We start from the raw sequence: 20,815 nt of genomic DNA on the forward strand, positions 1-20,815 counted from the left end.
ACTAGTTTTCGCATGTTTGTCGTGCATAAATGAATTTGATAATATTGTAACTTCAGAGTATCGGTTGAGAATTCCTTAATCTGGACCCCCATCATCACCTGAGCACGATCCTCTTAATGTTTACCCAACATATTCACTCCGCTTAGGCCCTACGGATTTAGTTGTAGAGTCAACAATGAACTACTTTAGATTCCCAGCTCCACACATAAATTGCTTTCACTGTTGGTTATTGCACACACTGAAGCGGGTCCTTGTGCCACTGCAATGCATTTTAACGAGCGTCGGTATATGTATAATACTTGAATGCCGGATTGTCCATTATGTGATTGGTCGAGGGCTGTCGTATTGTATGCTCTAGGAAGTTTTCGTAGCAATACCTTCTTTCAAACACAGTCATGCGAAGATAAATCGAGGGTTTATGTCCTTTTTGCAATTTCTCAGGTCTTTTTTATAGATCCTTGAAGCATTCGCAATACTCGCAGCATAGAGCCATATAATGTATGCAAAGGAAAACTTAGTTAAAATCCCGTTCATTATAAGCACTTCCACTTCAGCTGCCAGATAACACAGCAGAGTACGTGTGGTATGTTTACTGCCAACAAACTAGAACGAACTTGGTAAGCAGAGAAAAGTCTAGTTATTATAGCTGCTTAAATGCATTAAAGCCCTCTAATTAAAATGGGGGAAAAGCGAGGGCATGAAAATGTACTGGGAAACTTAAAATCAGGTGTGGAATGATAGAGGGTTTTGTAATTAGGGAACTTCATGGTTTTCATGAGGGTTATAGGGAAAGTTTGGAGGTTCGTTACAGGAGCTACAGTAAAGATTATACCATTCTCATAAATACTCGCCTTATTGTTTTTTTTAGTAAAAAAAATTAAAATAGTGGATAAACACTAATTACATTCTATACCATTAGAGTTTCAGGACCACCATGCAAAAAAGCACAAAGAAATGTTGTTTACATAAAACCAGGACTTTCAGGTACAGCTAAAAATTCTACTGATCCCACAAATGTAATTGGGCTATTATTTTTAACCATATTCTATTTGAAATTCTAAATAGTACAGAGTGTTCAAATAAGGGAGGACATCGGCTATATCTGGGAAACTATTACTTATTGTGGAGTCTTGAGAAAAAAATATTATGACTAAATCGGTCGTGAAAAATCGTTGGAAAATATTTTCAGGTCCGTAACTATGCCGTTAGGACATTTTTATATGACTAATCAATAAAATGCAGTTTTTAATCAAATTTACCCGAAAAACGTATATTTTAAATATAAAATGTCAATTTTTGGGACAATTTCCTACAACTTTTGTACGAAAAGTTTTTTTAATTTTTGAAGCTAAAGGGTGGGAGAAGCTTTTAATGTCAATTCAAAAAATGCAGTTTTTTGGACATTAACTAAACACAAAACTATACTGTAATAACTAATTAGAAAAGTCTTTTTGCAAGCTATGGCGTGGCGACTATGCCACTTTAATATGTTAATTCGACACAATAACCGCTAAAGAGCACTATTTGAAAATCAAGATAATTATTCAAGTTATTTCGGAAAACTTAAACAAAAAGGTATAATTTTGTTGCACCATCTGAAAGAACGTCAAATTCTGCTTAATGTAGTCAAAACCCGGTGTAAATATCTTTACTTAGTAATAAAGTATAGCAATTTGGAAAAAGAACTTTCTTGTAAATGAAATAAACCAGCTTCGCTTGTGAATTAAGTGAACTGTTATTTAAATACGATTTAAATTAATGTTAATAACTTCAAAGAACAAGTAAGATTAAAAGAAGAACATTAAAATAAAAAAACAATTAATTATTTTTGAGATGATCACACTCTTTGCCAACATTTTTGATGTATAATCGAATTTGTTTCTGTGTAGAAAAAACTATAGCTTTGATTTCTCCTAAAATAATTGATGTTACAGTATTTCGGATTTTTATTTTATGCGTAAGAAAGTATTTTTTCCAAACTGCTATAATTTAGTACTAGCTAACGATATTTGCGCAAGGTTTTGACTATACTAAATTTGACTAGTTTTGACTATGTCATATGTTTCAAAATTTTCATACATTTTAACCAAATACTAAATATTAAATTCTAAGAGTCAATATATAAAAAAAAACTCAAAATAAACTTTGGTAAAAAAATGGTGATTGTAAAACCAAAAATTGAATAGCTGCTTCATTGTTTTGAAAGCAATTTCCATAGCCAACTTATGTAAAAAAATTAATACGTATTTCCGTCATTTTCCATAATAAATATTAAAGTCGTATATGTTATGTCAACTTTCACATTTTACTAGATGCTAAATAAAATATTCGGCGTATCGATTGTATACTCGATATTATTTTTTCCGATAACGAATCGGCTCTCTAAAAGAATCAGAACTGATTCGGTATTCTTTGCGACTAGACACCTTGTATTTTTTTGTCATTAAAATCTCTTTACCGAACCGTTAGTTTCAATTTTAAAATTCAAAAACCCTACACTTAACATAACGTATATCGTTGAAAAGGGTTTAAAATTGTCTATTTTGTGGAGCCATAGCCAAGTATGAATTATATTTAAAAAAATGAAATTGTAGCAATTTGTAAGAAAATGGTGAACAACAAAAAAAAGTGAGCAGTCCATTAGATTCCTCTCAAAAAATAATAATGTTAATATACAGGATAATAATGTTTTTACGCAATTCAAATATCTTAATAAATGAGAAAGTTATTGGAAATTTTCAAAATGGCCAAAAATCGAAAAATTTTCTATATTTTAGAAGGCTGTGTCGATATCGAGAAACGATTCTTGCCATTAAACATTTCTCAAAAATTGAACTCAGACACCTAAATCAGTTTTCTTCCATCTAGTCAAGAAATAGGTTTTTCCTACCAAAACACTTCAAATTGAAACACCCTGTACATATCAAACAATGCAAATAAATTCGGCATCAAAATGGTTATGTTGTATGAAGCTACCTTCAAGTATGGCTTCAATGTATGTCCTTATGTAAGAAAATCCACAAATACCCAAGGAGCTCCGTTGACAGATTATTTTGTTAGAATGCTTATCAAACCAGTGTGGGGCAGCAAAAGCAATACAAGGTGTCCCACCGGGAAACGCCGTGAAACGTTGTTGGAAAATTATGAATAGCAAAGTTACGAAAATTTAATAGTTTGGTAAGAGCAAACGTTCAATTTTAATAGAAGTTTATTAATACATATATTGGCTTTCTTGGAATTAATAGTTTGCAAGATACGTTCAATTGAATGTTTAAAATGACAGGTGCAGATGTCTGCAAAATTGTAAATTGTTAACAAAAGGAAAGGTATTTTGTAACTTTTTGCCACAACACTGTAGGTCTATATTTTAGTATGCTGCCAAGTTTTGCCTAGTATTTTCTTAGAGATAGACAAAAATTTTAAAAGAAATACTAATATTATTTTGATGTATCAAAAAACTAGGTCAAAAAAGAAGCTATGTGCACATTTAATTACCTATAGTAAAGTTGCATAGTTTTTGAGTAATATCATTTTATAAGTCGATGCAGAGATGTTCTATGCTATAATGCGAACATGATAGACGTATCTATGGAAAAGTGAGATACCAGCAAAATGCCATTGTTGTTTGACATAAGTCGTACACATTTAAATAACACATATAGTTATATAAAACTAATTTAATTATAGCGTTATAGCTTAGAATTGGGGATTTACTATCCCTGCATCAAGTTATAAAACAAAATTACTCAAAAACTATGCAACTTTACTATAGGTAATTAAATGTGCACATAGGTTCTTTTTTGACATAGTTTCATGATATATCCAAAATAATAGTAGGGTCCTATTTAAAATTTCTATATTTTGCCCATTTTTTGATGTCCAAGTTGGCTCTATTTTTGTAGACACCCTATAGAAAATATTATGCAAAGTTTGGCAGCACATTAAACTATGGACCTTCTACAGTATTGTAATAAAACAGAGTTACAAAATATCGCTTCGTTTGTAAATAATTTGCAACTCTGCAGACATCTGCATCTGTCACTTTCAACATTTAATTGTATATGTCCTAAAAACTATTAATTCAAAGAAAGCGAACGGATTAATAAACTTCTATTAAAATTCAATGTAGAATCCAAAAATGCAATAATATAATTATATATTATTAAAATAAGCAAGTATCAACTTCCGATACAACCGGAAGTGTGACGTCATGGAAAATATTTTAGATGTCACCCCGAGGCTCTCACCAAATCACTAAATTTTCGGAACTTCTTTGTTCACCATTTTCCCAAAACGTCTAATGGTGGTTCCTGTTGGGACACATTGTATAACCATGGATAATTTGTCGACGAACCCTCATTGGTATACAAATTGTTTCCATAAAAGTATAAATTAACAGCTGATTGCACAATTAGAAGGAATAAAACTCAAATATCTACGGAATTTTTGGACATAAAGTCTAGAGCATGCGGATGTGCTAGAGCTATTTTTACAAGGGACAGAATGTCAATGCACACCACAAATGAAATAAACTCAAATATTATACATCAGAACCAAAAATAATTCATATCTATAATAGTACCGAAGGAATAGTAGCTAGTTTCGATCAGATGAGCCAGCACAAGTGTTCTAATGGAAAGGCAAAACGATGGCTCTTTGATTTGTTCTATAACCTGGTAAACATAGATGTTGAGGATTCTTATATCATCAGGATCTAAATTCAAATGAAATATGCCCGGAAAATAGCCTGAATCGTATGTTAAAACTTCACTATGACTATACCATGGCAGAAAATAAGACTCTCAGCTCCTACATTAGCCAAAAACTTAAAGTAAACGTTAAAATTAATACTAAGCACTGAGGAAGAAAGAGCAATAGATCAAAAATAACACGGAAAGTGGATGTTGCAGCATGTGTCATGATGGCAAAAAAAAAACGAATAATAACAATTTATTGCAAAGAATTTTTGGCGTTCGATATTCGGAACTTTGTAAAAAACATCAAGTAAAAATGTGTTTCAAGTGTATTAATTAAGACGTTTCAAAGCGTTCATAAATAAATATTTTTTGTTTTTGTGTCACTAGTTTGTTTGTTTTCAAATAATTAATGCATAACAAAAGCACCACTATCTACCCACGTAAAATTAACGTATTGTTAGTATAAACGTGGAATAAAATAACGTTGGCGTGCTAGGGTTAAATACTGATGTTACATTTAATTTTTATCAAAACATTTGATAATTCATTATAATGACACTTTCGTAATAAACATAGTCAGTTATAATTAATTTTATGACTTTTTAAAATGGTTTTTTCCAGTCAGAGAGTTAAGTAATGTCGCAATAAAACAAGTACGGAAACCTCTATAACGTTCCCGGAAAGCAATATTCCTTAACATCTCAATAACATCTCTATCTGTCAATTATTCAAACGATTCACACGAAGTCTCGAAACCGGGTCACGGAGGAAATATATCATTTATTATTGAGGTTATTGGATATCGCATATATGGTTCAAGACGTTTATACGAAGGTTGTTTTATGTCTCCTTTTGGATGTTTTGATGGTCTTCTATTTTTTTTTAATTTGTTCCGCGAGTAGGCTTCAAATAAATATATACATATACAGGGTGTTTCCTAACTACGTGTAAAAAATTTAAAGGTGTAATCCTCGACTGATTTTGAGTCAAAAAAGTTTAATAAACATATGTCCGCAAATGTCTTGTTTCCAAGATACAGAGTGTTGACTGAAAGCCGTTGAAAAAGGTTTTAAAGGTTTCTAAAGGTTTGGTGGTATTTACTAATTTGTTTATTGTTATTTTTTTTTGCTACTTCCACTACTATAAACAAGATAGTCAGTGTTATTTTGGTGTTTTACTCTCTAAAGTGAAAGAATTTAGTTCTGTGTCCCAAAAATCAGATTATACCTCAGTTTTGAAAATTTTTCAAATGCTTAATTACACTAATCAAGAAATGGCCAATATGGTTTTTGTTTACGGCCTTGCTGATGGTAAGTGTTTGGCAGCGAGGCGCATTTACATGGAAAGGTTTCCAAACCACCAAGCTCCCAACCACCAAACCTTTAAAAACCTCTTTCAACGTCTTTGTGATACAGGATCTCTTTTAAAAACTCCAGGAGGAGGAAAGCCAATAACACGTCGAACACCAGAAGTGGAGGAAGAAATCTTAAGACGTATTGAAGAAAACCCCGGAACAAGTACTCGTAAAATAGTTGCCGTTTTAAATATTAGTCATAAAGTAGTGTGGACTGTTTTAAAAGAGCAACAACTTTACCCGTACCACATACAAAGAGTACAAGCCTTGTTACCTCAAGATTATCCTCCACGTATTCAGTTTAGTCAATTGATCCTACAAAAAGTTGCATTAGATCCACAATTCCTTTCTCGTGTATTGTTCACAGATGAAGCGACGTTTTCCAGAAGTGCAATTATCAACTTCCACAATAATCACATTTGGGCTGATGAAAATCCTCATTCAATTGTGGACGAGCGGTTCCAACATCAATTTTCTCTAAATGTATGGGCCGGTATAGTTGGAGATTATTTGATTGGACCCTACTTTTTGCCGCATCATCTTAATGGAGAAACATATTTATATTTTTTGCAAAATACTTTATCAGTTTTACTGGAAGAAGTACCTATTGCACAGAGGCTTCAAATGTGGTTTATGCATGACGGTGCGCCAGCACATTTTTCTTTACGCGTCCGCGAGCACTTAAATGCAACTTTTCCAAATAAATGGATAGGCAGAGGTGTCCCAGAGCCTAATCAGTCGTGGCCAGCAAGGTCCCCGGATTGTAATCCTCTGGACTTCTACTTTTGGGGTGATCTAAAGAGACTTGTCTATGCTGTCCCAATAAACACTCTAGATCAACTTCAGGAACGTATAATTACCGAATGTGAAACGATACGCAACACACCAGGAGTTTTCGAGAGAGTGAGACAATCATTAACAAGAAGGATGGAAGCGTGCATTATGAGTAATGGTGGTCATTTTCAGCAATTCTTATAATTAATCATTAAAGCATTCCCCCAAAAAATTGTCTTTTCTAAAATTCAAACACCCAAATTGAGTCATTTTGGAAATAAAATCTCTTTTTCTTGTCACATTTCAACACCCTGTATCTTGGAAACAAGGCATTTGCGGACATATGTTTATTAAACTTTTTTGACTCAAAATCAGTCGAGGACTATGCCTTTAAATTTTTTACACGTAGTTAGGAAACACCCTGTATATACTATATATATCGTATAATTATTTAAAATTATGCGTCTAGAATTATAGAAGGGGTTTTTTGATTTTTTAGTTCATTTTCCGAGTAATGTGAAATGGAAATTCTCTGTTCCAGCCAGGCAGAACCGTCGATAATATTAATACATCAGCACTGCGAGTGACACATTAATTTCTGCCGGATGATCGGAACTACAAAACGTTCTTGCTCCAATAAAACCAACATTCCGGTTTCAATATGACACATTTATTTTAGGTTCATCAATCAAAAACCTGACCGTGGCATCTAATTTTTGCGTTTATCCGGATTTATCTGATATTTTTCCATTTAGTCTGTAATTGGGGTTATTTGTATTCGGAAAGATTGGGCCTTGAGCGAATGTTTCGCGTCGGGTAACAGCTGATATATCGTTTGCCAATTTCGAGTGAGTTTGATCACTTATGTTCAATTTCTCGGAGATATTTTCTCAGAATAAAGCATTGGAACATTGTGCTCAATTTCGGTTTGGTGTTCCGCAGACATAAAATCATGTCTGGAATAGTTTATTTTAGGAGTATAACTGAAGTTCTTTTCCCGCTCGGAAGCAGCACTTTATCTCTTAAAAAATTTTAGAACAATTTTAGAGCCGCTATATTGGAGAATATTGCTTTAAATTGATGCAATGCGGATATTTCTTATATAAAATACTGATAAAATAGCAATGCCGAAAGCCTGATTGGGAACCTACTATACAGGGTATTTCGGAACTGTGGGACCAAACTTCGAAGGGTTGTTCAGTGCAACAATAAAAGACGTGTGAGTATAAGAACTCGTGTCGGCAAATATCTCCCTAAGGCGTTACGACCTAATGATGCTTTAAGACAGTTACGTGTAAAAATGTATTTTATCGAGTTTTAGTGCGTTTTATTTTAATTTGCTTGTACAAAATAACACTACAGTAATTGTTCGAAATATCATCCTTGAACTTCGTGAATTCGGACAATATTGGATCGCTAGAGGTGGTCCAGTTCCGTGGCCTCCTAGGTCACCCGATCTAACACTGTAGATTTCTTTCTGTGGGAACATGTAAAGTCTCTGGTTTATGAAACGTCAGTAGAAACAGAGCAAGAGCTAATTGCACGAATCGCTACGGCATTTGAAGTTGTTCAAAACGGTTGTCAAATTTTTAGCGAAGTCCGCAGAAACCATGTACGTCGTTTAAACAGGTGTAAAGTAAATATGACATTTTCAACAATTATTGTATATTATTTTGTACAAACAAATTAAAACTAAATGTACTAAAACTCGATAAAAACATCTTTGCACATGACTGTCTTAAAGCATCATAAGGGTGCCTTAGGGAGAAATTTGCGGATACGGGTTCTTATACTCAGATGTCTTTTATTGTTGCACTGAACAATGCCTAGAAGTTTGATTCCATAGTTCTGAAACACCCTGTATACTACTGTATACTTCTAAATATTAGCCTCGATCAAAAGCATCTTAGACGATTACCGTTGGGTGATCAATTATGCACATATGTAGGTACGTTAATATAGCAAAGACCGCCTGTACTATACAAAATGAAGCTCGAATTAGCATCTTTAGGCTGGTTTCTACCAAGAATTAAACTCATAAGCTTCACAAAAAGTTATCAAAATTAGGATACGAAGATTATTCTGCACAGGCAATTCTCTCGTAAGTTTAAATCACCTCAAAGAAATTTTTTCTGCGAGGAATTTAAGAATTTTCCATTAGAGACTCCAGTTAGTAACTGTTAGTTTTATCGATTCTTATTATTAATTACATCCTGTTTAACGTTAATTTATTCTTATTAATACATCGATAAAATGAACTTGGTAATAATGCTGAGAACCATCATATTACCTGTTAATTTTTCTTCAAACAAACCATTAGTCCTCTACCAAAAATAGAGGATAGAATAATCATATCCTTTTACATGATTAACAACTCATTCAACTTTTTTCCGTTAATAACTCTGTTAAAAGTTATAATATGTTATAATATTTTATTCCTTTTTATAAGGTTTAGAGTTGTGGTGCGTTTAGTGTAGACCAGGTGTTGTACTCATCAGGTTGTATTTCAGTACAAGTTACTTGTCCTTTTGTTTTAACTGTCGACGGGTGGTTTGTTTTTATGTATAATGTAAACCAGGATGTTATCACCATAGTAGAGCAAACCACCATTCGTATTTATTTCTATTATTTTTTTAGAGTAGCGGTATTATGTCAGTAATCCGTTTTTAATATTCATATTAAATAAAATCCAATCCTCGAAATTAATTATTCAAATTCATTATATTCTTAAATATAAATTCAACGTCAAAACCATTTTGAACAGAGTGAATGTATCTAGCCCCTGCATGCTTCATGCTTACATTATTTCAACATTAATTTATTTGACTTTTTAACTACAAAGGCATATGGGCTCAAATTAGTTGAAATCATTACATTACATATATCAACACAGTATTATTTTAATAACTACTCAAAAATCGTTACATGAAAACTAAAATCATCATAATGCAGTTTTGAGCCTCAGCTGAACTAACCCGAACTAAAACATATGTATATCTCGTATAAAACTCGAAGGAGTTTTACGGCACCTTATCCGTGTTCAATATCACCATTAATTTTTACTACTTTTAAAATTTTTGTTTCGTGATGATAGCAGATTTGTAATTTTTGCTTGAGACACTCTGAATTTTCAGATTGTAGAGTTTAATAACTAAATATTTTTCTCTCAGATAAACTGATTTGAGACTCGTATAACATTTTAAATAAGAAAATCGTTAAAATAACAAATGCCTCTAGAAGCGTTTTTAATTATACAGATTAAGTCATAAACTTTTAAAAATGTTCGTAACCTTTCTTTCACAAGGAACAAGCGTTTTAAAAGGCACTTCTATACCATCCAACTTACTTGTAACTTTTAACTCCACAAGTATGCTCGTTGGAGGATGCGTGGATACTTGGCACTCATAAAGTCCTGCGTCTGTAGGCTGCACATGCTTGATCAACAGACCCCAATTTTGCAGATGTCGCACGTGCTCCACCAAGAACCGTTCATCGGTGTTATATGTGGTTACCCCCACAGTTAAAAGATGATAATCGTGCTTTCTTATCCACGACACCTAGAACAATAAACATTTACCTTTAACACACACCATCAATGACACAAAATTCCTTATAAAGCAACTCAGTTATCCGTTTTATAAGGGCGTTATAAAATATTACTCGAAAGCTGCCATGAACTGAGCTCGTTAAATATTTCCGATCCATTAAACTCCTTGAGAAGTTTAAAGTGTTGTTGTTAAGAAACACGGAATGGATATTAAGTGAGTATATTTTTTGGGGGGCGAATTGTATTTGTGAGTAGGCGAATATAAAATGTCGAAGTTGAAATAAAACTTTCCAGAAATGGAGTAAAGTGGCGATTTGTATGCAGTTTTTCTGATGAAAAATTGAGAGAGTTACAATGGAGTTTGCTGGTTGATGGATTTATTGGGCAGAGAATTGTTTGTGCTATTGTTAGATAAAACCTGTAAATGGGGATCAATACTTTGGTAATTGAAGACGAAGTTAAATGATAATTAACTGGAGTTTCAGAATTTGTACACAGGATTAGCCACACCTATTATTCTATAACTTTCCGGAAACTTTTATATCGTAATTTTTAAATTGTAAGATTTAATATCAATAATATTATAAACATTTCTAATATATGCCCCATCAAGGTAAAAGGAATTTTTACCTTTGTAAATAATAAGAAATTTTCTTTAAATTACCAACAAATTTGATATTCCAATATTTGTTGGGAAATGAACTACACTCGAAATAAGCTAAACAAGCCACTGCCATGACAAAATTACAAATAAATTAAAAATTTAGCGTGTTTAATTTCCATTTATGAATTCTTTTGAAATACCTATCTTCGAAGCAATCTCCCCTCAAAAAACCATCATTCTTCTCAAATCCCGTAAGTTAATAAGTACTTTGAAACTTCATAGAAGTGAAGGCGTGCAACTTTCTTCCCTAATTTACAGGTAAAAAAACTTTTATTTAAGCAGACATTTCCTGGCTTAGGGCATTAGAACAATTAATTAGGGACATACCGGACAGCTTAAAGGGTCCGTTAAAAAAAAGGGACAAAATTCAAACCGCTTATCTTTACAAATAAATTCCGGTACGCAGCCTGTAAGAGAAAATTATTAATTAAAACTTTTAGCCCATTAAGTTTAATTGCTATCAATGAATTTAGGGAACATTTTTTAAAACCTCCGCCATTTTCGTATTAATTAGAACAAATTGAGGGGCTCAAGTTTTTAAGGAGATTATCAATGTTTCAAATTTAGGCATTAGCTTCCTCGTGTTAAACTCAGATGTTGAACATTTCCTGGATTTAAAAGCTTACATTAAAATTGCTTCAATAAGCTTTATTCAGATCTTTTCCATCAGTGATGTGCCCTATAAGACAACGTTCTGTCTACCTGTATGATGTATGTTCCTGGAAAAACAAATTGTCTAGTTCTTTCCGACTAATTGCTCGTTAATTAAATTATGAGCGGTTGCCTGCTCCATCTTAATGTTTCATGAGGTTCTGACCGGCGAAATTTAATTTGCGCGTCCATTGTTGAGCCGAAGAGAGCTGCTTGATAGATAACGGAGTCTAGGAAGAAAACTGCCTGCTAATAAGATGAAGCCTGATTTTGATTAGTTTCAGTCATAAATAAAGAAGTAAAGAATACAGGTAAACAAATTAAAGTGGCTATTTTATAAAAAAGTTATAATATCAAGTGTACAGAGAGCTTTGAGCTGAGAAGTCAGGAAAAACCTCTTTAAAACAGAGTCGTTTCGTAATTTAGAATATTGACTCTTTCTGATAGTTAGTGAACCGTACTGTGTATATCACTCAAAGTAAGTGAGTTATACTCTGTCTCAACATATCAAGTTTTAACTTGAACTTTGACTTAAATATTTTTTAGCACTGCTTTTCTCACCACGTATTGGTAGATTTACTTTGTTCGGTGCTAGACAGTTTACACAGTCTACGTACACACATATTGTGTTTTTGATTCCATTATTTTTAGTCCCTTTTCTGAGTTTAAGACCTTATCAGCAACATGCAGGACAACTTCTTTCTTAACCGACTTTGGTGCAATTCTCATGTATTAATTCCATTTTTCTAGATTGTTGGTACTTTTTCTTGTGATTCATGGAATCTCATGGAAAAATGCAGCTGAGTCCGCAACAGCGCTTTGTACTATGCAATCACTAGGGCGACCTTGCATAGGCATACGTGTCGGTCCAATCATCTAGGTCTTACCGGAGAGTTTTACAACATAATGATTCTCATGTATTGTATGAGAATATTTCCGAGAGAATATTGATTATTAATTAAGATTCGTGACATTTCGTCTCGCTGGTTTGGAATTGGAGAAATTAATCTCCCCCAAGAGAGAATGTAGAGGATTTAACGACGTAGAAACGCAAAACCATAAATTTTTATGGGTTTTGATGACCCTTTTTCCACATAGATCCTCATATGACATACGAGAATTAGGGCCCTAATACTTATGTAGTCCGCATAGGGGACTGTGTTCGAGGACCTTCAAGATGGTCGACCGAAGTCACATGAGTTGCGTGCTCGTCAGTGCACTAGTGAGTAGTCAAACTATACAATTAAACTATTCTGGTTCCCTGGCGAATTTATACACTTCTACTTACATAGTTTCTCCACTACAAGCCTTATTCATGGTTCCCTCATTTTGTCCAAAATGGGACAAAGTTCAATTATCTATTCACGATATCGATTCAGTACAATTAAGTCCATATAGAATATCAACAATCATGCGCTGGTATTGAACTGAACCAACCTGATAAACCACTTCCCTCTCATTTAATTTCCGTGAAATTCTAGACATCTTAATCTCTCCCGAATTGCACTCGAGATTCAACAAAAATAAAATTTCAATCGTATCAAAGAAACGCATCACCACTAAACCCATTGAAAACCCTCTCATCCCATATTCCACCCCGGAAGAAAACCCTTCGCCTGCGAGCGTAACAATGCGAACTCCTTTATCGCACACGTTGTATAAACAACCGTTCCGGACATCATTTATCACTTCAGAAAGCGGATTTTTTTCTTCGATAACGGAAAGATTATTTCCTGGAATGGCTGACGACCTGATTGAAGCCTGGAAATTTTCTGTACCTATCGTTCCAAGCCAAATACCTGTCAATTTGTATGAATGCTAGATTGATTTTTACAGTCCATTTAATTTCTTGTGGGCATTCGAGTGGATAAGTTGAAGGACCGGTCGAGAAGGGATGGTTCTTATAATATATGCATAAAATTCTGTTCTTTGACGAAGATGATCAGGTTTTCAGGGATCCAAAGAAAATAAATGTCGCGCTTCACGCGTAAGTTTATTTAGTTTGAAAAAACTAAATAAGAAATCTTAAGAGATTGAGATGAAAATTTGATACTTACCACCCCATTGCTAAATTTCCTAACTACACAGGGCAACGTTGCCGTGCCTCCGGTTTGAGCAACTACAACTGTACAATTTTCAGTAATAAAAACTGTCTGTTTCCCACTGTGAGATGTCGATTTGACAGCGTTGCCGATGCCAGGCATAGCTTCTTTGCTTTTCCTGTGTTGCTCCCCGTAACTTCTTCTATGACGGACAAACAAGGAGAGGTCCAAATCTAATGTATCTGAAACAGACAAGAGGAAATTGGTTGGTAAAAGATCAGAATGAAGGCTCAAAGTAAGGTGTCCTGAGTAGTTTTATTAACTCGAGGTTTTCCTCTTAAATACTTTCTTATTTCACTCACAATCCCCCCTCCACCATCCTCCCCAAGCTGTTTACTGGCACAAAACTACTTTCATTTTAATAGAGCTGTCCAGATACATATATCTAGATAACAATCTAGATAAGCTAAGTTACATAAAAACTTACAGTCTTTACCTCATGTTTCCTATTTTACAATTTACTGTAAAAACATCGCAGTGGAATAAAAATTCTAAAACTTTTATTGCGTGCTAACATGAGGGAATGACAATCTCCCACTATTAAAATTCTCAAGTTTTTAATGGTCACTGAGCATGGATTGTTAAATTTATAATAGTCATAATAATTAATTTTATGTCACTGTATTGGTTGTTTTATAAATGATACTGGTTAGCGTGATATACCAACTATGGAGTCTGAGTGAATAAATTAAAAGCGGAGGTTTGCATGTTCAAAGGGAAACTAATATTTCGTAAATTAGCTTTTTGAAATAAAAAAAAGAAAAACGTATTTCTGCTATTTTTCCCGTTTAAAATTTTTTTAATTACATCATAAGACGCACTTGAAGCTAACAATGGCTCGTTATATGTGAATAATCTTTGTAGTTTTATTCAGAGTTATCCATCTGTAGTATTTCAAAACCATGGCTGTTCACATACAATCCCGTTCGGTCTGTTAATTTCTGTCAAGAAGATATATGGAAAGTTGTTAAATCTGCACTACAGTTTTATACATTAAAATCCAATTTGGTTTGATATTGATAAACCTTGTATGATTAATAATCGAATGTATAATCAAATCCATATCTTTGGTTTTTAGTGCTACTTCATATGTACAGTATGTCCCTGGATGGGGTAGCCAAGAGGAAAAAGTTTCTTTTTTTCCCATTTTACGAGAAAAATGTATTGTTCATGAAAGTTTTTGCTCGTCCAAAACGGTTGAATCAGTTTTCACCGTTCCAATTTCCCTTTTTGTTACAACGACATATCGAAAAATAGATCTAAAAATTAATTCTCATTTTCATGGCAACCGTAAGCGAGATTTAAATTAAATGGCAATGTTGTCACAAGAGCCACGAATTTACCTGAAACGGCGCCATGGCAAAGGTGATTAGGTAAATCATCGAGTTATCGAGCAATTTAATCACAAGTTTCCGTATATTTACATGTCAAAGTGTGGCGCATCAAAATTGACTAAGAAATTCTTAACTACTGATTCTGTATTAGACGTAAACAAAATGAAGATAGCTCGAGATGAAAGCTACGCTGCGACTCTTATTGTAATTGATGCGGTTCGAAATAATTCAACATTTTCTTTACAGTGAAGATTGCCTCATTTAGAAATGAGTAAAAGGCATTTTAAAAAAATATAGAAACTATTAAAAATTCATCCCTTCAAACTTATTTTGAATCACGCTTGAGAGCCAGGAGATCAAGCAAAACGTTTGAATTTTTGTTTGTGGATGGGTGCTCAAATCATGCATAAATAAAACTTTTATCGAGACATTGTTTTTTTTTTATGAAACCACATTCTCTACCAATGATATGGTTTAATCTCAAAATGTAAGGTACTGGAGTTATCACGATCCTTATTTACGAATCGTTCGTAATCAATAATATTTCTTATCGTGGTATAAGTGGTCCATGTTTCTTTGTCCTTGAAATTTTTTTTGGCATTTCTTCTTTTGTGTCGAATTATTGCAAAAAAAATTAATAAACAAAAATCTTGATTACGGTCGCAATGAAAATGGGAATGAGACTTAGAAAAATTTTCAACTAAACAGATCTGTTTTTCGATGTTTCCCTGTAACAGAAAAGAAAACTGGAACGGTGAGAATTGATTCAACCGTTTTGAAGCAAGCAAAACCTTTCATGAAGAATACATTTTTCTCGTAAAATGAAAAACAAGAAACTTTCTCCTCTTGGCAACCCCATCTGAGGATATTCTGTGTAGAAAAGTTTTATTTTTTGACCTTTCAATTTGGCTCAATTTTATGTCAAAAACTTTTATTTTGTTGATTAGGAGCTGATTGGGACCCACAAAAAATTGATTTAGCAAAATAAAACTTTAGGTGGCCACAGCACCCATTTAAGGACTCATCGTATCTCAATCGCCTTCCAATGAACTTCCTGTCTCCAATTTTAATATAATATATAGAGCACATGGCATCTTGACTAAAATTGTGGCAAAATATATACGAGTAATAAACAAATAAATAAAATTTCCTTCAATGAAAAGTTCCTTTTCGCACAAAGAGTTTAGTCACTATTAGGCTCCCTGTAAGACATACTAAATAAAACCACAACTGAAAATTTATCATTACTAAATATTATAGAGAATTTCAGAGTTTTCACTTAAAGTTCATTGCTAGATATTGCAGACTACAATATACAATTTGTAGTGGTAATGATATTCCGGAACTAGGTGCCAATTAATTTCTACCCTCCTTGGTGAGCTATCGGAGTTTGTTCCAAGAAAACTATTTAACTAAAGTTTCGGTCTTGACCAGCAGGATCGAATTGTGGGAGCTTAAATTTCACGTGTGGGTCAAATGAGAACATATTCCAACACATTTCCAATACACGGCAAATTACTCGATGTTGGGAACGATCGGGAATGTTTTTAGCAGTGAGTCACTGAAATCGTTCACTGCCTAGCTAGCCATTTAGGTAGAGGAGCCGTTCAAACTAAAATAATTATTTTAGTGCTGATGTATTTTTAAAATCATGTTATATTTATAGCAGAGGGAGTTGTAACTTTAAAGTGGTACAGCAATAGATGTTTGAGGATGTTTTAAGAAGAAGTGACTACTTCCATTTCAGGAAATAAGGCTGCGTGATACTTCCTCCGACACAATACATATAAAGGGAAATTCTGACTTTGAACAACTTGAACTGAGATTTATTTCAGTTTTGATCATTACAATCAATAACTTGAGAAAAGCTATCTTTCTCGTATTAAGCACAAGCTCTATAAGTGCGTAAATCCTAGATTCTCTTTTTATTAGATTTCGTGAGCTCTGTTCAATGCTCGTTATGTGAAATCAACCAAATGCCAATGCGAATAAAAAACGCACACCGAAGAAGAATATGTGCTCTAAACCGATACCACTCTCGATACTAATAATGACTGGGAAAAGTTTGAGTTTTTGTTTTGAATTTTTTATATTTCTACAATTAACCATTAAGACTATGGCAGATTTAGGGTTAACGACAAGATGAATAATGGTGTGCTAAGAAGGTTAGAGTCAGTTAAGTGAGGTCTAGCTCGAAATGTAATAAAGCTCTTGAAGGGTCGATATATGTCACCGGCAAAACTATTACCTGATCTGGGAAATTAAGGAATTAAATTAACAGTCCTGGCACGGAAGTAAACAAGAAAAGAGGCGAAAAACTCTTGAGCTGACAAGGAAAATAGAATAATAACCTGACTATAAGAGAGATATCAGAGAGTGAGATTTTTACAGTTACAGAGTTATCTGCACAACCAGAAAATATTGTAGTATTTTGCAAGACAAGCCGACTAGTCTGGTTTACGGCTTGGCTTGGAAGTTTGGATTTCTATGCTTATTGCATTTTTGTCCCACTTTAGATTATACTTTATTCATTTTTATTTGATTTTTATTTGATTTTTCAAAACTATGACAGTAATACGTTTCCGAAGACAATAACATTTTTCCAAGCTAACGGTATTATTTCAGAAAGAGAGAACGAGAAAACAAAATAATAGAGATCGAAGAGTGATCAGCTTTCCGGTCTTAACCGGCATAATATTACTCGAGGTAGAAAATTGAACAGAAAGTATGCGCTTTGTAGCTGGTCGTATAAAAAGTTCTCTCCTGCATAAAAATATATTTCAGCTATTTAGATACCTTCTTTCAAAACGACCGAAACTTTTCATTCTTTAAAACTTTAAATTATTAAATGTAACTATAACTCACGTTTGTAAAAAACGCGGTTAACTTGATCAGTAATCCTTTAAGTTACTATGACACAATTTGGCAAAAATGACGGGTTAAGCAAGATAACATTTGGAAGAGGGTAACTTGCCACAACCTAAATTAATTGACCATCACACTCATGATGGAACACTTGTGTTGCTTTATCGGTCGTGTTATAGTTACCATAAGTGAGAATTTTTCTTACCTAGTATGTCAAGTAGTCTGGTGAAATCAATGCTATGAGATTAACATATACCCGACTTTTATAGGGTCATCCAGAGTGAGCTGAATCGATTGGATGACTTAGGGAAATAGGTTTTAGGTCCCGCCTGATAGCAGAGTTTACAGTCGGTCAACACCCCATGTTTAAAAAGTTCAAGTGTTTCTACAGAAACAGCGATTTTAAAGATCAAATGAGAAGAATATAGAGCCAGTAGTAATATTTTACGGGCAGTTGGAACTAGAGTGAAAAGCAAACAACTGGAAGACAAAGGAGAAATCGGAGGGTGATAAGCTTCTCTTCGAAGGGTAAAAACTTTTCTGAAGTATTCAATTATTTCAAGGTAGAATGCGATACCTGTCAATCTCCGCTCTGAAATACATAACAGAGAATGGGGAACAACCAGGAGTAACATTTAGAAACTCACATACAGCCTCTTCTAATCGTCATCCACAATCGTCCAGAATGTCCATCGATCAATAATTCTATTAATAAAAGTTGATAAATGTTACTTAGAAGCTAGCTATTGCAAACGATATGTAGTTTGTTTCCAGAGATATGATATTCTTGAATGTGGAATTAATCGAAATAATTGATTTACGATACGTAGATTCCAATTAGACGTAGGCGCAAGAATTTCATCAACATCATTCTGTGTAAATCGTTTGGTCGGAATACTGCTCTGCCGATAACACCAAATAAAATCCATGGTCATTTTTACCAGTTATCTCAATTCTGTAGACTTGGATTTTTTACCTTCACAGTAGCAGCGTAAAACGCCAGATTTAAAAAATTAAAAGAAAAGTAAACTTTGTTCATTTAAACATTTTTCCAGGATTACACAACAATATACGAATATAATATACAGTGTGGAAATTTTGGATGGAATAATTCATATAACTAAGATGCCGAACATATGCGGCCAAAATCCTCAGACTCGTCGATTTTTAATTTTTTTGCGGTTTTTTTGATGGTAAATTCATGTATACAGGGTAGTCCAAAAATTAGGTACGACCACCAACTTTGTTTTTTTAAATGGAAATACCTCTTTTTTACTCCAATTTTGAATTCTACGTAAAATTCTAAGTGTGTTTCATGTACCATGTCCTATACCTAAACGCAACAGGTCTCGAGAAATTTAGAACTGAACATATAGAAAACTAAAACTTTTGACTTCTTTTAAAATTTCTTTGGTCCTGAAAAGGACCGATTTAATACAAAATAGCACCCCCTCATTACCACGTTGATGTTAGGGCTTATTTAAACGAAATTTTTCCTGAACGCTGGATTGGGAGACGAGAGGTAATTGAATGGCCGACACGATCACCTGATCTCACGCCTTTAGATTACTTTCTATGGGGTTATCTTAAGAGTAAGGTATACTTTAACCAACCAGCAACTATCGAAGCCTTAAAATTAAGAATCCGTAATGAAATAAGAACAATTACCCCAGCAATGCTTCAAAATGTCAAACTGGAGTTCATTTCTCGTCTTGCTTACTGTCAAGAAGTAGGAGGGATCCAATTTGAACATTTAATTTAATTGTTGCTGGTTGTTTTATTTTGTGTTAAATAGGTTCTTTTTAGGACCAAATAAATTTTAAGAGAATTCAAAAGTTTTAGTTTTTGATATTTTTAATCGTAAATTTCTTGAAACCTGTTGCGTTTAGATATAGGATATGATACACGGAACACGCTTAGAATTTTGCGTAGAATTCAAAAATTAAATAATAAATGAGTATTTCTATTTGAAAAAACAGTGCTTCTGGTCGTACTTGATTATTGGACTGGCCTGTGTACATGAATTTACCATAAAAAAAACCGCAAAAAAAAAATCGACGTATCCGAGGATTTTGACCGCATATGTTCAGCATCTTTGTTATATGGACTGTTCTATCCAAAACTTCCACACTGTATAATAAATAATATTGTATAATATATTACAAATAGTAGACGTAAATAATGTTGATATAATGTTAAAAATCAAATTTTTGCATTCCCCTTGTAACAGAAAAAATTACCGCGAAAGGAGAGAAAATTAAAAACTGATTCACAAACGAAGTTCCTCAAACGAAACAAATTTCAAAACTGAATTTTCAAGTTCCCATTCCAGGAAGAGTTTTTTTATTTCAGAATTGTTATTATCCTCCATCAGTCTATTTACCAATTTTTCCCATCACGGATCAACATGCAGGATATGCTTCTATTATATCGATGCACTTATAGTTTTTCCTCTCTATCGGCTCTATAACCGATAGAGCCGCTAGTTAATTAGAACCTTTCATAGAAGCTACAGGCTTTGATGTAGCCTATTATCAGACTAAATTGCTATTTAAATGACATAGTTACTTCGAGTACTTTAACAATGTGGTGGTTTTGAATACATCGAATAGAATAATAATTACCCCTTGGACTTTTTTGAAATTATTTATTAAAAATCCCTGTATTTTTATTATCCCGTCTCGATAATACGGACTTAAAATGTGTCAATAAACTCGTTCTAAATCTGTCTTTTTTTCAAAAGACGATATTACGATTTATGACGGTTTATCTGGCGTTCATTGCCAAACCCGTGGCTGTATAAAACATCTATATAAATGCAGGACGA

At 33.6% G+C, this 20,815-nt stretch overlaps 2 protein-coding genes across 2 annotated transcripts in view; one reads left to right on the forward strand and one right to left on the reverse strand.

The window, feature by feature from the left end:
* LOC136413792 (neuronal growth regulator 1-like) overlaps positions 1-20,815 on the reverse strand; it is a 64,631-nt gene that overhangs the window by 30,456 nt on the left and 13,360 nt on the right. The window contains exons 3-4 of the mRNA XM_066397498.1: positions 13,745-13,971; positions 10,172-10,382 (exon numbers count right to left, since the gene is read on the reverse strand). Coding sequence (XP_066253595.1) covers positions 10,172-10,382; positions 13,745-13,971 — 438 coding nt within the window. The remainder of the gene's footprint in view (positions 1-10,171; positions 10,383-13,744; positions 13,972-20,815) is intronic.
* On the forward strand, positions 5,744-6,666 carry LOC136413858 (uncharacterized; the record flags this gene model as incomplete). Its single annotated transcript, XM_066397599.1, has 1 exon — positions 5,744-6,666. A coding segment is annotated over exon 1 (720 nt), but the record flags the coding sequence as incomplete, so codon positions are not given.

This window comes from Euwallacea similis, chromosome 15, assembly GCF_039881205.1.
Source record: "Euwallacea similis isolate ESF13 chromosome 15, ESF131.1, whole genome shotgun sequence".
NCBI lineage: Eukaryota > Metazoa > Arthropoda > Insecta > Coleoptera > Curculionidae > Euwallacea > Euwallacea similis.